The sequence below is a fragment of the Chionomys nivalis genome, chromosome 2, assembly GCF_950005125.1.
Source record: "Chionomys nivalis chromosome 2, mChiNiv1.1, whole genome shotgun sequence".
NCBI lineage: Eukaryota > Metazoa > Chordata > Mammalia > Rodentia > Cricetidae > Chionomys > Chionomys nivalis.
Window position 1 is genome coordinate 116,025,740 of NC_080087.1, and position 12,530 is coordinate 116,038,269.

Consider the following 12,530-nt stretch of genomic DNA (forward strand, 5'->3'; position numbering starts at 1 on the left):
ATGTTTTATCTCAACCATATATTTGATTCCTAAGAATGATTAAATAATCCAGGGACCACATAGAGATAAGCACATAGATAATACAGATAAAGATTCACAGATAGGCTTTTAAAATAAGTGAAGTTCAATGTTTCAAGGATACTTTCATCTTCATCCTTAGTCCTGGGTCCCACAACTAAGTACCCCACCTTGTCTTGCTTGTCAAGGTCCAAGGCTTCCCCACACTGTGGTTTCCAACTCATACTCCATTTCCCAAGATGCTTAGAGTACTTGCCTTTCCTCAGCCAGGTAGGAAGGCACCTGTCCTCTCTTCCTGCCTTCTGCTCATCAATCTGGTTGACTCTGCCTGATCATTCAAATGTTAGATCATTTGTCAGTTCTCCTAAGTCTTCCTGGTTCCCTGAACCTGCAGACTGTGCTGCGCTGTCCTGTACCCTGCCCAGATGGCATCTTGTTTTTATTGTGATGTGCTTCTTGAGCTGTAAATCATCAGGCACATGTGGAAGCACATAGTCATGGTGAGCAGTCTACAGGTGAAGTGATCCTGTCCGTTCCGTATCCTGTCCATCCGTCACACCTTTCTTCTGTCGAAAAGGCCTACCAGGGGCCTGACACACAGCCAGCTTTCACTAGATAATAACTACCTGGACAAATATATGGAGACATATCTAAGAGGAAAACAACTGTCTCTAATTAAGAAATAAATGATAAATAGGCAATGAAAGTGTCACACACCCAAATGCCAGTGTAAGGAAAACCCATGCCAGATGCCCGTCTAGAATTTACTGCAAAAGAAACTTCACAAATATGTTCTCAAAATCAAATTTTCTTTCTCTTGATTGAAAGAAAAAATCAGTTGATACATAACTCAGAACTTGGAGAAATTCCAAGCAGATTTCAACAGATCAAAATCAAGATGTCTTGGGATCTATACATATTGCACTTTTTGTTGTGTCCTGATACCCGACTGATACGGACACATTAAACCTGGAAATGTCACTAGGCATGTCAAAGACAACATGGTGCTCTGTGCATCACAGACTATGTAAGAGAGATTTCTAAAGATCTCTAGAATGTGGACTGGAGAAATTAGGAACATTGAAAAAAGGGAAGAAAGGGGGAGGGATGGAAGAATAAAAGGATCGAAGGAGAAAAGAGAAACAGACAGGAAGGTAAGTAAAGAGGAGAGAAGAAAGGAAAGAAGGGAGGCAGGCAGCCAGGGGATGTCACTCTCTAGTCAGGGCCAGAGGGATAAGAGAACTGAGTATGAAATGTGCAGGCATCATCATCCAGAGCACTGAAGTCACTTGGGAGTCTTCAGTTGACCTCTGTCGACATGGAAAAAAAAGGCTCTAAGTCTGATTTCTTGGGGAATCGTGCTTAGAAGTGCTTGCCGCCCTCGCTCTGAGTCTGTGTACCACCACAAATAAACACTTCTGTTGCCTTTGCAGGACCCACATGTGAATGCATTTTTCCATCAGTGCCAAAAAAGAGAAAAAGACATGTCTCAGTCACCTACCTCGGGTTTTGTCCTTGCTTGTAAGGTAACATGACATGCAGATTGAATGGTTTGTGAGATAGAGACTGGCAAAGAAAACCTATTTCCCACTGAAAACTAAGAAGTAAAGATTATTAAGGAATTTAAAAAGACCTTACCCTTGCAGGTCAGAGAGCCAATGAGTTTTACTTCATTCTTTCTACATAATTCTGTTTATATTTTTAAAAAGGAGAAAAGGCAAAAATCAGTTTTTTATCCAAAACAAAAATAATTGAAAATTAGAATGTATTTATCATTGCTAATTAAACAAAATCCTTTCAACATAACCTACACCCTCTGCCACAGCAAAGAAGGAAAGCGAGTGGTCAGATTAAGGGGAGCTACAGTGATCACGTGATCACGACATAGTCCCGAAAACACCTGCAGACTGTGCTGAACTACTTCCTGTTTGTTCATTTGTGTTTTTCCCATCAATTCACTGCAGAACTTATTAAATGTGGACAAGATCCACTCCATCATGAGCTTCCTGCCCATCATCTTGAATCAGCTCTTCAAAATTCTAGTGCAGAACGAGGAAGACGAAATAAGTGCAACCGTCACCAGGTATCCATAGCAACACTGGGGACCCAGATTGTAGAACCTTTGATCAGACAGAATCCTGATGCTATGATTCTGACTATCCATATTTGTGTATGTTTTACGTGAACATACCTTTCAGATTTAACCACTTCTCGCCCTCATGCCCTTACCATTAGCAAAACACTAGATTTTTTCTTCTGTGTTTTAAACATTTTGTTTTGAGATAACTGTAAATTCATAAGCAGTTAAAATGGATAATATGGAGACAATAAGTGTCTTCACTATATAGTATCCCCCACTGTCAGCACACACACACACACATCTGTGTATATATGAAATTATACAATGTGCAATCATTTGGCATTAGCTTTTTCACACATCACAATTGTCTGAAGATCCACCCAGGCTACCCACTTATGAGTAGGTAACTTCTCATGGATGAGCAGTATTCTATGACATGAATTATACCACAGAAGAATTCATTTGTTGAAAGACATCTGAATTTTCCCTATTGGGGCTATAACAAATAAAGTCACTATAAATATTCTTATATAAATTCTATGTCAATGTAGCTCTCATGCTTTACTTCTGACATGGATCCACAGTAATGCAATGACTACACAATTCATTGGTTTAGCATTAGAATATGTTTTAGAACCTGCTAGAATGTTTACCAGAATAGTTGTATCATAGTTTCATAGTCCCACAAAAGTTTTTGTCTGTCTTTTTGTTTTTTAAGACAGGGTTTCTCTGTGTAACAGCCCTAGCTGCCCTGGAACTAGCTTTTGTAGACCAGACTGGCCTCAAAGTCATGGAGATCCGCCAGCCTCTGCCTCTGGAGTGCTGGAATTAAAGGCGTGCACTACCACTGCCCAACTGCACCATTTCCTTTCTTTTGTGTTAAATTTGATCACACCATACTCTACCAATATCGCTAATAAGTCTAGTGAAGAACTCCAGATTCTGCATTTATGTTATTTTGAATTAATAATTTGATCATATATTTGTTTTTTATTTCAAAAATAGCCATAGCGTTATAAAAAAAATCACAGCTAGCTTTGAAATGTTGACTGTATCTTCCTTGCTCAAAGGCATATTAGTTATCTTTTCTACAATGAAGTTTTTAACCTTGCTTTTAACACAAAACCCTGAAGTTCTTGGAAAATAAAGTATCAACATCAGTTCCCCAAAGATCCAGTTCTGAACCCAGATTGGAAATCCCAAATGGTGCCATCAACTAGTGTCCCATTCATCTGAGTGCATGTGTCAATGTTGACAAAACATTTAAATATTGCAGTTTAGAGATCTGTTAGAATTTCTGAGTTTTCCCAAAGTTCTCCAAGGCAGCAACTGGTCATGTTAATATGAAAAGTTATCAGTGTATCACTGCCTCGTGAAACCCTAGCCCAGCTAATGACGGAAATACACAGCTTAACCTAATCTCTTTTTCCAAAAATAGGTCTTCTGTTCACAGGTTGGAAAGTGAGCCCTTTATAATGGAACATGGTCATTAATCAGAGTCTAATTAGGTACTTACAATGATCCCTTTTCCAGGAAGACAAGGTCAGCAAGTGCAGAGACCACAAGTAGAGCATTCAGCTCAGAGAAAATGTCTCCAGCGCCGTATTACACCCTAAGACTTTCCTTATAGCTTAGTCCATTCTTGGAATACTTCTTTTTGGAAATGGTGTTGGAAATTGGCTCCCAGGTGTTAAAGATATATGAAGTGCCCTCCGCTGGGGAGTGAGGAAGGCCAAAGTAAAGTGTGAACTGGTTGGTTCATTCATTCATGCATTCACTCATTCATGAAATACCCCATTTTCCAAGTATTCTAATAAAGTAACATCTTTATACCTTCAGCCAAGCCACTGAACATCCTTGCTTTTCCAGGGTTCTGGCTGACATAGTGGCCAAGTGTCATGAGGAACAGCTAGACCATTCCGTCCAGTCATACATTAAGGTAGGGAGTTGCCACTCGGGCACTGATCATCCGCCCTGCGCTGTGTGGCTTGTCTCGTTCCTGCACTGTCCGCACTAAGAGGGAGGTTCTCACCCTGAAGTTGGGTGGTGCCCATGAGTTTACCTTAGCAGAATTCCATGTCTTTGCATTAATGGGATAGCTGTACTGTTTAAACGTAAAAACGCTATGTGCGTGTGGAAGTGAATATTGATGTCAGAATGGTGGGAAAAGACAGAAGAGAAAGCTGAAAGTGTTGCTGCTTTGAAGTTGACATTAGAAATATATGAAACTTCAATGCTAATCAAGGATGATATCTCAGGGTTTATTGAATGCTCTGTGTTTCTCCTGTAATGTTTTCTTAGCTCTTTTTATTGTTTTCTCAGGCATTATTTCATTTTCCCAGTTACTGTGTATTTGTACCTGCTTCTGGTATGTTAAGTCCTTTATCTTCTGGCATGAACCATTTGCCCATCTCATTGGTGTGCACTGCTTCCTCAGTGTCCCTTGTCAAGTGTCCCCTTGAAGGTGTTCTAGTCTCATTTTCAATTGACTGTGATTTGATGCCAATGAACTTGTGGTGATGTTTGCACTCCCATAGCTCTACTCCAAACATCCTTTCATCAAAAGCAAATACAAGCATCCTAAATTACTTCATAACACATACGTTCCCATTTTGCATACACAGGCTGGATCTCTTGAGATGTTGTTTTTAAAAGAAAACACATTCAAAACATCTACGGCGACAAACATGTACATTCTAGATGTTTAGAAACACACCTGGAGAAAAATTGGGGCCTTTGTTACAGAAACTTCTTCTTTAACAATGATTGGTGTCATAGAAATGTTGCTGCAAAAGGAAGTTGTTAAAAAAAATCTCATTCTGGAATGAACCACTCTGAGATTCCATCTGCAAGGATTCCTATCTATGTATTTTCTGCCAGAAATGTTGGCTGTCTTCCCCAAATACCAAAACGTGAATGTATGGCTCTTCTCATAGTAGCCTGTATGCTACAAAGAGCCATTTCACGGCTATTTCCTTAGGATAAAATTTTGCCTGCTAGGACCCTGACTTTAATTACCAACAGCTAATTACACCTACAAATACCTTATAATTTACTCTGTGCCTCATAGAGGGGCATCACTTACTTCGCTAGCAGACTGATGGGTGTACTTGCTAATGTAATTACCTGGAGAGAGTTCATCTTCTCAATACGTAGCCCTCACTTTCTATTTCAATCTGCAAAGAGAACAAATAGAATAAAGCAATTCATTGAATCATTGTACACTTCATTCAGACAACTTCATTTCACCTGTAGTATCAGTTTTCTCATTCAATGGAGTTGTTTAAAAATATACTAAGAACTTCGGTTGTTGTGGCGGTTTCTGTCAACACCACAGCCAGCTCCTGTGAGACCCTGAAGGCTCGGACGCCTACTCTATGGTTCCCTTGGAAGTACACCTTGGACCAGGCTTCATTCTCACCCAGGAAACATGAAATATCTTAACAAGAGTGTCACAATCTGCAAACCAGAAAAGGGATGGTTTATCTCCTTTGTTCTAAAGCAGCTCAAATCCAGAGATATACTTACATGGAATTTCAGATGGACAATTTCTATATATATTTTAGAATTTATTTTGAAATAAACAAATAGTTCCTAATAAGTACAACCAACTTGTGGGTCACTAAACTAAATTCCCTAAACTGAGACGTGAGAACCTAGAGTCTAGACAGTGGAGTGTCCTGAGAAGTGAGCCCCCGGAAACCTCTGCTGTCTCCTCTGATGCAAAGAGGAAACAGGCCAGATGAGGATCCAGCTCTGTGATCAGACTTCTGCTGATGTATATAGTCAGAAGGGAAACATTTAACATATAGATATATATTAAGCCCCACCCCTAAGAGCATTGTAAAAAAAAATAAGATGAGCTGACTCCAAGACATGCTTGTATATCCTTGGGTGATAATATAATCATTGTAATTTATATTTAACCACAAGTAAACAAAACACCATTTCAAGTTCAGTGGTACCAAGTGCTGCTAACTCACTCCATCAATAGTATCAAAACTGCACACATCCACCATGTCTTTTTCAAAGATGTGTGTCTAAGCCAATCTAATTCAATGCTATGCTTCACAGGGGTTCAGAGCCCTGACAGTTCTAAGAATCAGGTTTGCAGCGTTAGAATAGTCCAGGACTAGTGAAAATGAAAGACCCTTCAGGCTAAATAACTGCATAGGATTCAATAGTTGGTGGTGAGTTTGTCTTCATAGGAAGCTCAGTGCTTAGGGGAAACTAATTACCCTTAGCTGTAGCTGGTCTTATGAGTCCATCAAATTTTTGTCTCGCCTTTGAGATGTGCTTCAAACCTCAGGGCCTACCATGGTTCTGATGGGCTTCAACACCCAAGGAAAGTGTTAGAGATCCAAAAGGAAATGTACCATTCTCTTGCCTGCCTTCCCTCTAAGTTGTAGTCTCTTCTAAATTGTGAATATAATGAAAGTGATACCCTTTCTTGAGGTGAACCCGACTCATAAATAAGCTACTATAGTTCAATATGAAACATTTAGTGTTTTTGAAATATATGTATTCATATGTGTGTGTTGATGTTCTTAAAATATATGAAGAAATAAAAAAGATTATCACCAAGAAAGTCCTTGGAAGAAAGGAAAGTAAGCATCATTAGTTTTCTTATTGAGGGCTGATGTTTACCAACCTCTTGACAGTTGTTTGTAGCATAGGATGATAAAACCTGGGCTTGTGGGGATTCACCTCCTCACTTCTGGAAGGCACCTGCTTCCCCACTTGGCTATTTGAGTGGGTGCTCTACCCTTTCAGGATGAAGAATTGCTACCATGCCACCCGTTGCCAGTGGAAGGAAGAAGGGGAGTGTGTCCTAAGTAGGTGGGTTCAAGCCCTCCATGATTCCTTGACCCTGCTCAATGGCTCTCTGGCCCTTTCTCTTGATTTCTACAGAAAGAGTGCCAAGGGGAGCTTAGGTGAGCAAGGCCCTACTTCTGCAAAGACCCCCAAATAGAAGCCAGTGTCCCCTACTCTTATCATCAGGCCTCCGACTCCATGACTAAAGATGATACAAGCAGTGGAATATGAGAGATGAGCGATTTGTGTAGTATAATCTTCCAAGCCTCTTAAGAGTAATTAACTTTGTTCATTTTTCTGGGTCTTCTTCAGTTTGTATTCAAGACCAGATCCTACAAAGAGAGAACGATACATGAGGAACTGGTGAAAAATTTGAGTGATCTTTTGAAGTCAAATGATTCAACAATAGTCAAACATGTCCTAAAGGTAATATTCTTCATAATAGCACATAAGTATTATATAGTACTTCATAATAGTACAGAGGTATTATATAGTACTTCATAATAGTACATGAGTATTATATAGTACCTCACACGAGTATATGAGTATTATATAGTACTTCGTAATAGCACATGAGTATTATATAGCACTTCATAATAGTACATGAGTATTATATAGTACTTCGTAATAGTACATGAGTATTATATAGTACTTCATAATAGTACATGAGTATTATATAGTACTTCATAATAGTACATGAATATTATATAGTACTTTGTAATAGTACATGAGTATTATATAGTACTTCATAATAGTACATGAGTATTATATAGTACTTCATAATAGTGCATGAATATTATATAGTACTTCGTAATAGTGCATGAGTATTATATAGTACTTTGTAATAGTACTTGAGTATTATATAGTACTTCATAATAGTACATGAGTATTATATAGTACTTCATAATAGTACATGAGTATTATATAGTACTTCATAATAGTACATGAATATTATATAGTACTTCGTAATAGTGCATGAGTATTATATAGTACTTCATAATAGTACATGAGTATTATATAGTACTTCATAATAGTACATGAGTATTATATAGTACTTCATAATAGTACATGAGTATTATATAGTACTTCGTAATAGTACATGAGTATTATATAGTACTTCATAATAGTACATGAGTATTATATAGTACTTCATAATAGTACATGAATATTATATAGTACTTCGTAATAGTGCATGAGTATTATATAGTACTTTGTAATAGTACTTGAGTATTATATAGTACTTCATAATAGTACGTAAGTTGCTAGCAGATACAGAACTCTAGCACTAGAAGGTGACAAGACCCACTGATTTCTACAAGTCATTTTCCTTCTAATTTCTAACATACATTTCATATCAAAACTGAATTATAACAAATTATCAAGTAAAAGAGGGGTCTTCTATATCAAGAAACAGAGAGGAGCAGGTTTCACCTGAGTTTAATGCTTTGTCTAAAGACAAAATAAATTACTATTAAGAACTATCTGAAATATTCACATACAGTAAGTATAGCACAAAGTTTGGATGGCTTTATAGTGGAAAAAATACTTCAGAAAAGATTGTAAGGGCATATTAATAAGCATATTGATAATAGAAGGTAAGTGAGTGACAGCCAGTTTTTGGTCTCAAGTTGAAACATTGTGGGGACATGAAGATGACACCATGAAAAACCTATAATTCAACGTTGGAACCCTGAATTTAGATGCAAATTTTTTGTCTATTGTGACTGAACAGATTCATGTGATTGGCTTCAACTGATTGCAAACATCTATAAAGACATCATAAGCTATCAACATAAGTTCACAAAAATCTAATTCTGACAAACCAAGTAATTTTTTAAGCAGCCTTCTGAGTAAATTTATTATATTCAGTTGGTATATTTCAGGTGCCTACCTTGAAGCAGTCAGACTCCTAGGCTCTTGGGATGCATTAAAGCAGTGGCTAAATTCCATGCCTTTGGAAGCTTATTGGGGGAAAATGAGCTGTTGATATGATTTAAGCATAATTAGATGTTTCTGCAAGTCGAATGGGAAAAGAAAGCATGGAACAATTAAAAGGAATGAGCGCACAGAGGACAAAAAAAAAAGGAGACTTGCACCTTTACTAGGGTAGGCAAGTGACCGGATTTTAGAGTAGAGCATTGCAGGGGCAGGAAAGGCCTTACCTGTTCGGTAAGGCTGTAACACGGTTCTGAGTCCGAGGGCACCACTGTGGACAAGGATGGGAGGGGTTAAATGAAGTTAGAGAAGCCATGGGCACTCTGCCATGCCTATGGACCACATGGGTGTGGAGAGTCTGCTGAAAATGGAAGCAAATGACAGAGCATTTGGTATAATGACTAAAAGCGCATTTGGGACAGGATTGGAGATGGGGGTGGTTGCAGCATGCCTCGGATTCCTTAAATATTCCTAATAGTGTGGCTTTCGCCTTCACTATCAAGCAGACACTTTGATTTCTTTGGTGAAGTGATCCCTTCATTGAGCCACATTTGCCCTCCTAATCCCTTGGGCTTAAGGTGATGATCGACGAAGTGCTAATTACCCCAGCACTGAACCAGCCAAAAACTGGGTGTGATCCAAATGCCCTCTGACAGAACAGCAGCGAGGTTCATGATGGCTGAATATGAGATGCGGTGATCTGATCCGACCCCATGCTATTGACTCTCCCTCATGAGGTGCTAAGCAACCTTTGTTAATTTAAAAAGGCAGTCTCGGGGAATAGATAGGAAACAGCAATTTTTATGAGGAGTTCAGTGGTAGAATAAGGGAAATACACCTTCAATGTGTAAGTATCGGTGAGAAAATGATTAACATATAGAAAATTAGCGCAAAATTGAGAGCCTGAGGGTGAGCCTGCCACAAGAGCTTTATTTTAATGAAGCAAACAGAATATCTCATGAAGAAATCTTTCATAAACAAATGCACAGAAAGTCACCTCAAGTAAACTGCCTTTTAGCTTCAATTTTTGATATTATTAAATATATTTTAAATATATGGTGTGAGCTATGACAATTATAACTTTGATAAAAGTCATCCTAAGGTAACAGAGAATACGTTACAACCCTGGTCCATTTAACTTACTCATTTACTTCAAGGTTTAAAAAAAAGTAGCAACATTGTATTATAAAGGTCATAATTATCATTATTTTTACATAGATTAATAAATCTTTTATTGTCTTTTTCTCTTATAGCATTCTTGGTTCTTCTTTGCAATTATTCTAAAATCAATGGCACAACACTTGACTGATACAAATAAAATTCAGGTAAGATCATAGGTAATATAGCACTGTAATATCATGCAACAATTACACTAATGAACACGCTCTCATTAGTTCCATTTTTATTGGCTGTGTAAAACCTTAGCAATTTAGGTTAATTGCTTTTTAAGTACAAGAAAAGATCATGCATGTTAATAAAGGCCCATTCGGAAGCAGACACCAAGACAAAATTACAAATGCAAGGGTCTATTGGGGAGAAGTAATTCTAAAGGGCAAATGGAAAAAGAGATAGGCAGCTCTGATACCGATGAGAGAAAATGGGCAAGGGAGGGCGTTGGTTAAAATGAGCCTGGCACTGACGAAGCGTTCGCCCTGGCCAGTGCATCATCTGGAAGCAGAGGATGCTCGCTGAGGGAATTGGGCACTGCACAGGTCCTGCTGGCAAGCCTGGGCCAGCTCCATCATTGAATGGAAGAAGCCATGAGCGATTGATTGGGGTTGTGATATTGTTTCAGTATGAAAATTTCCACACTAGCCCAGAATGGAGTATAACAAAGGTTCATCTATTTGGGGATAAACTCACAGAAAGGGTAGCGATCTGCATACATTGGGAACTGGAACTGAATCCAGCAGCCAAGAGATCTGCACATGCTTTTTGTCTGCATAAATAGTACATGAGACCGTGCCCAAAGTGGACCAGTATCTTAAAGGCAATTAGCTGAAAGAGTTCTCACATCACAGCAGCTTTTTACATGATTTCTATTAGTTCAAGAAATATCTGGACTTCTGCGGTCCACAGTTCTCATGACACATTGCATATACTCATGAATCTGCTACTCCACTGCCCCCATAGGCCTCTCTTAAAAGAGGAGGGGTTGGTGGAATTAACTTCCGCTCCCATCACAGCGGCTAGTCTCCTCAGAAGCCTAGCTAAACTCCCTCTACAATCCATTCCAAGTCCTCTCACCCTAACTAATAGCTGGGAAGGTCTTGGTGACCCACTAGAGAATGTGACCCTGGCCCTCCTTCCACAGTGGTCTGAATATCTGTCAACCTCAATTTTCAGCAGCCAAAGTCACTGTCAAGGTCACACTCCATGTGTTCCGTGATCACAATCACAGTCAGGGAATGAGGACCCACCCGTGAGCACCCAAGAGAATGCCTTTAGTTCTCAAACACCCTTATCAGCCTGCATTTAGATAGAGCCAAGAGAGGAGCACAGCATCCACCGCCACCCACCACTACCAGGAGTAGCATCAGAACAGTATTGCATGTGGTGCGCATGGTAGATCAGGAACATTGTCCTGACTTGCCTTCCTGGTGGGGAATAGGCATCCTCACAAGGACAGCTCCAAAGAACAAGCTCCATGTTCAGTGTTAGCCAAATGTCAGTTCCTTCTACATAAACGCCACATTTAGGAGCAGGTAAATAACTTTGCAGTGGTTCCTTGACAGCTACCACCCCATCTAAATGCTATCAGAGCTTTGGTCAAGATTCCCTCTTCAGTCCCTCTGCAGACTCTACAAGTCTGCACTCTTAGCATGGTAGACATGAGAGTGATTTGGATTTAGATAGGAATATCATGTAAATCCTGTGTCCAGTCGTGCTTCATGTGTGAATGTCCCCTCTTTCCAGCATCCATAGCCTTGGTAAATTCCATAACTTTTGGGAGAAAAAAATAGAATCACTACTGCATATAAGTTACTCAGTAGAGTTTTTGGAAGCTTTCCTCTAATTTAGCTTCCTCTTAATTCATATATATTGTATGTGGGAGTTAACTCGGGCCAGAGACACGATTGTGCCTACTTAAAGATATAAACATCCTCATCTTGAAGCTCTCTAGTCCTAACTTTTTTGTATTTTAATAAATAAAGCTTGCCTGAAGATCAGAGAGAGTAAAACAGCCCTACTGCTCAGCCTTACAGACTAGGCAGTGGTGGCAGATACCTTTAATCCCAGTAACCACACTAGTTTACTATAGAAACCAGGCGGTAGTGGTGCAAGCTTTTAATCGCAGCCCTAGAGAGGAATATAAGAGGCGAAGAGACAGCTCTCAGGCACAGACTGATTCTGAGATTCTGGGTCCTTCTCTCTCTCTCTCTCTGGATATGTTGTCTGGGAGCCTCTGACCTCCACTCCCTTTCTCTGTTACCCCTCACCTCAAACTGTCCTGATTTTCATCCAGGAAATGGTTGAAAACGTTCCTTGTGCATTTACCATACCACATGCATTTGGGTTAAGAGTAGGAGCAGAACCCAAGTAGAATTTCAACAGAAGCCTTACAGAGGGAGGAAGAAAGAAGAGACCAAAATCTATGGCATGTCTCCGAGGAGAAAATATAAGCTCTGGTATATGTCATGAGTCTTAGAAATTAAGAACACCCAAAGAGGAACCTACAAAT

General features: G+C 39.3%; 1 protein-coding gene across 10 annotated transcripts in view; it reads left to right on the plus strand.

The window, feature by feature from the left end:
* The window catches only part of Dock10 (dedicator of cytokinesis 10), a 255,903-nt gene that overhangs the window by 191,725 nt on the left and 51,648 nt on the right, over positions 1-12,530 (plus strand). For all 10 annotated transcript variants that reach the window (XM_057761402.1, XM_057761403.1, XM_057761404.1 and 7 more), the window contains exons 23-27: positions 1,452-1,544; positions 1,983-2,101; positions 3,968-4,037; positions 7,226-7,339; positions 10,102-10,173. In XM_057761402.1, the coding sequence (XP_057617385.1) occupies positions 1,452-1,544; positions 1,983-2,101; positions 3,968-4,037; positions 7,226-7,339; positions 10,102-10,173 (468 nt within the window). The remainder of the gene's footprint in view (positions 1-1,451; positions 1,545-1,982; positions 2,102-3,967; positions 4,038-7,225; positions 7,340-10,101; positions 10,174-12,530) is intronic.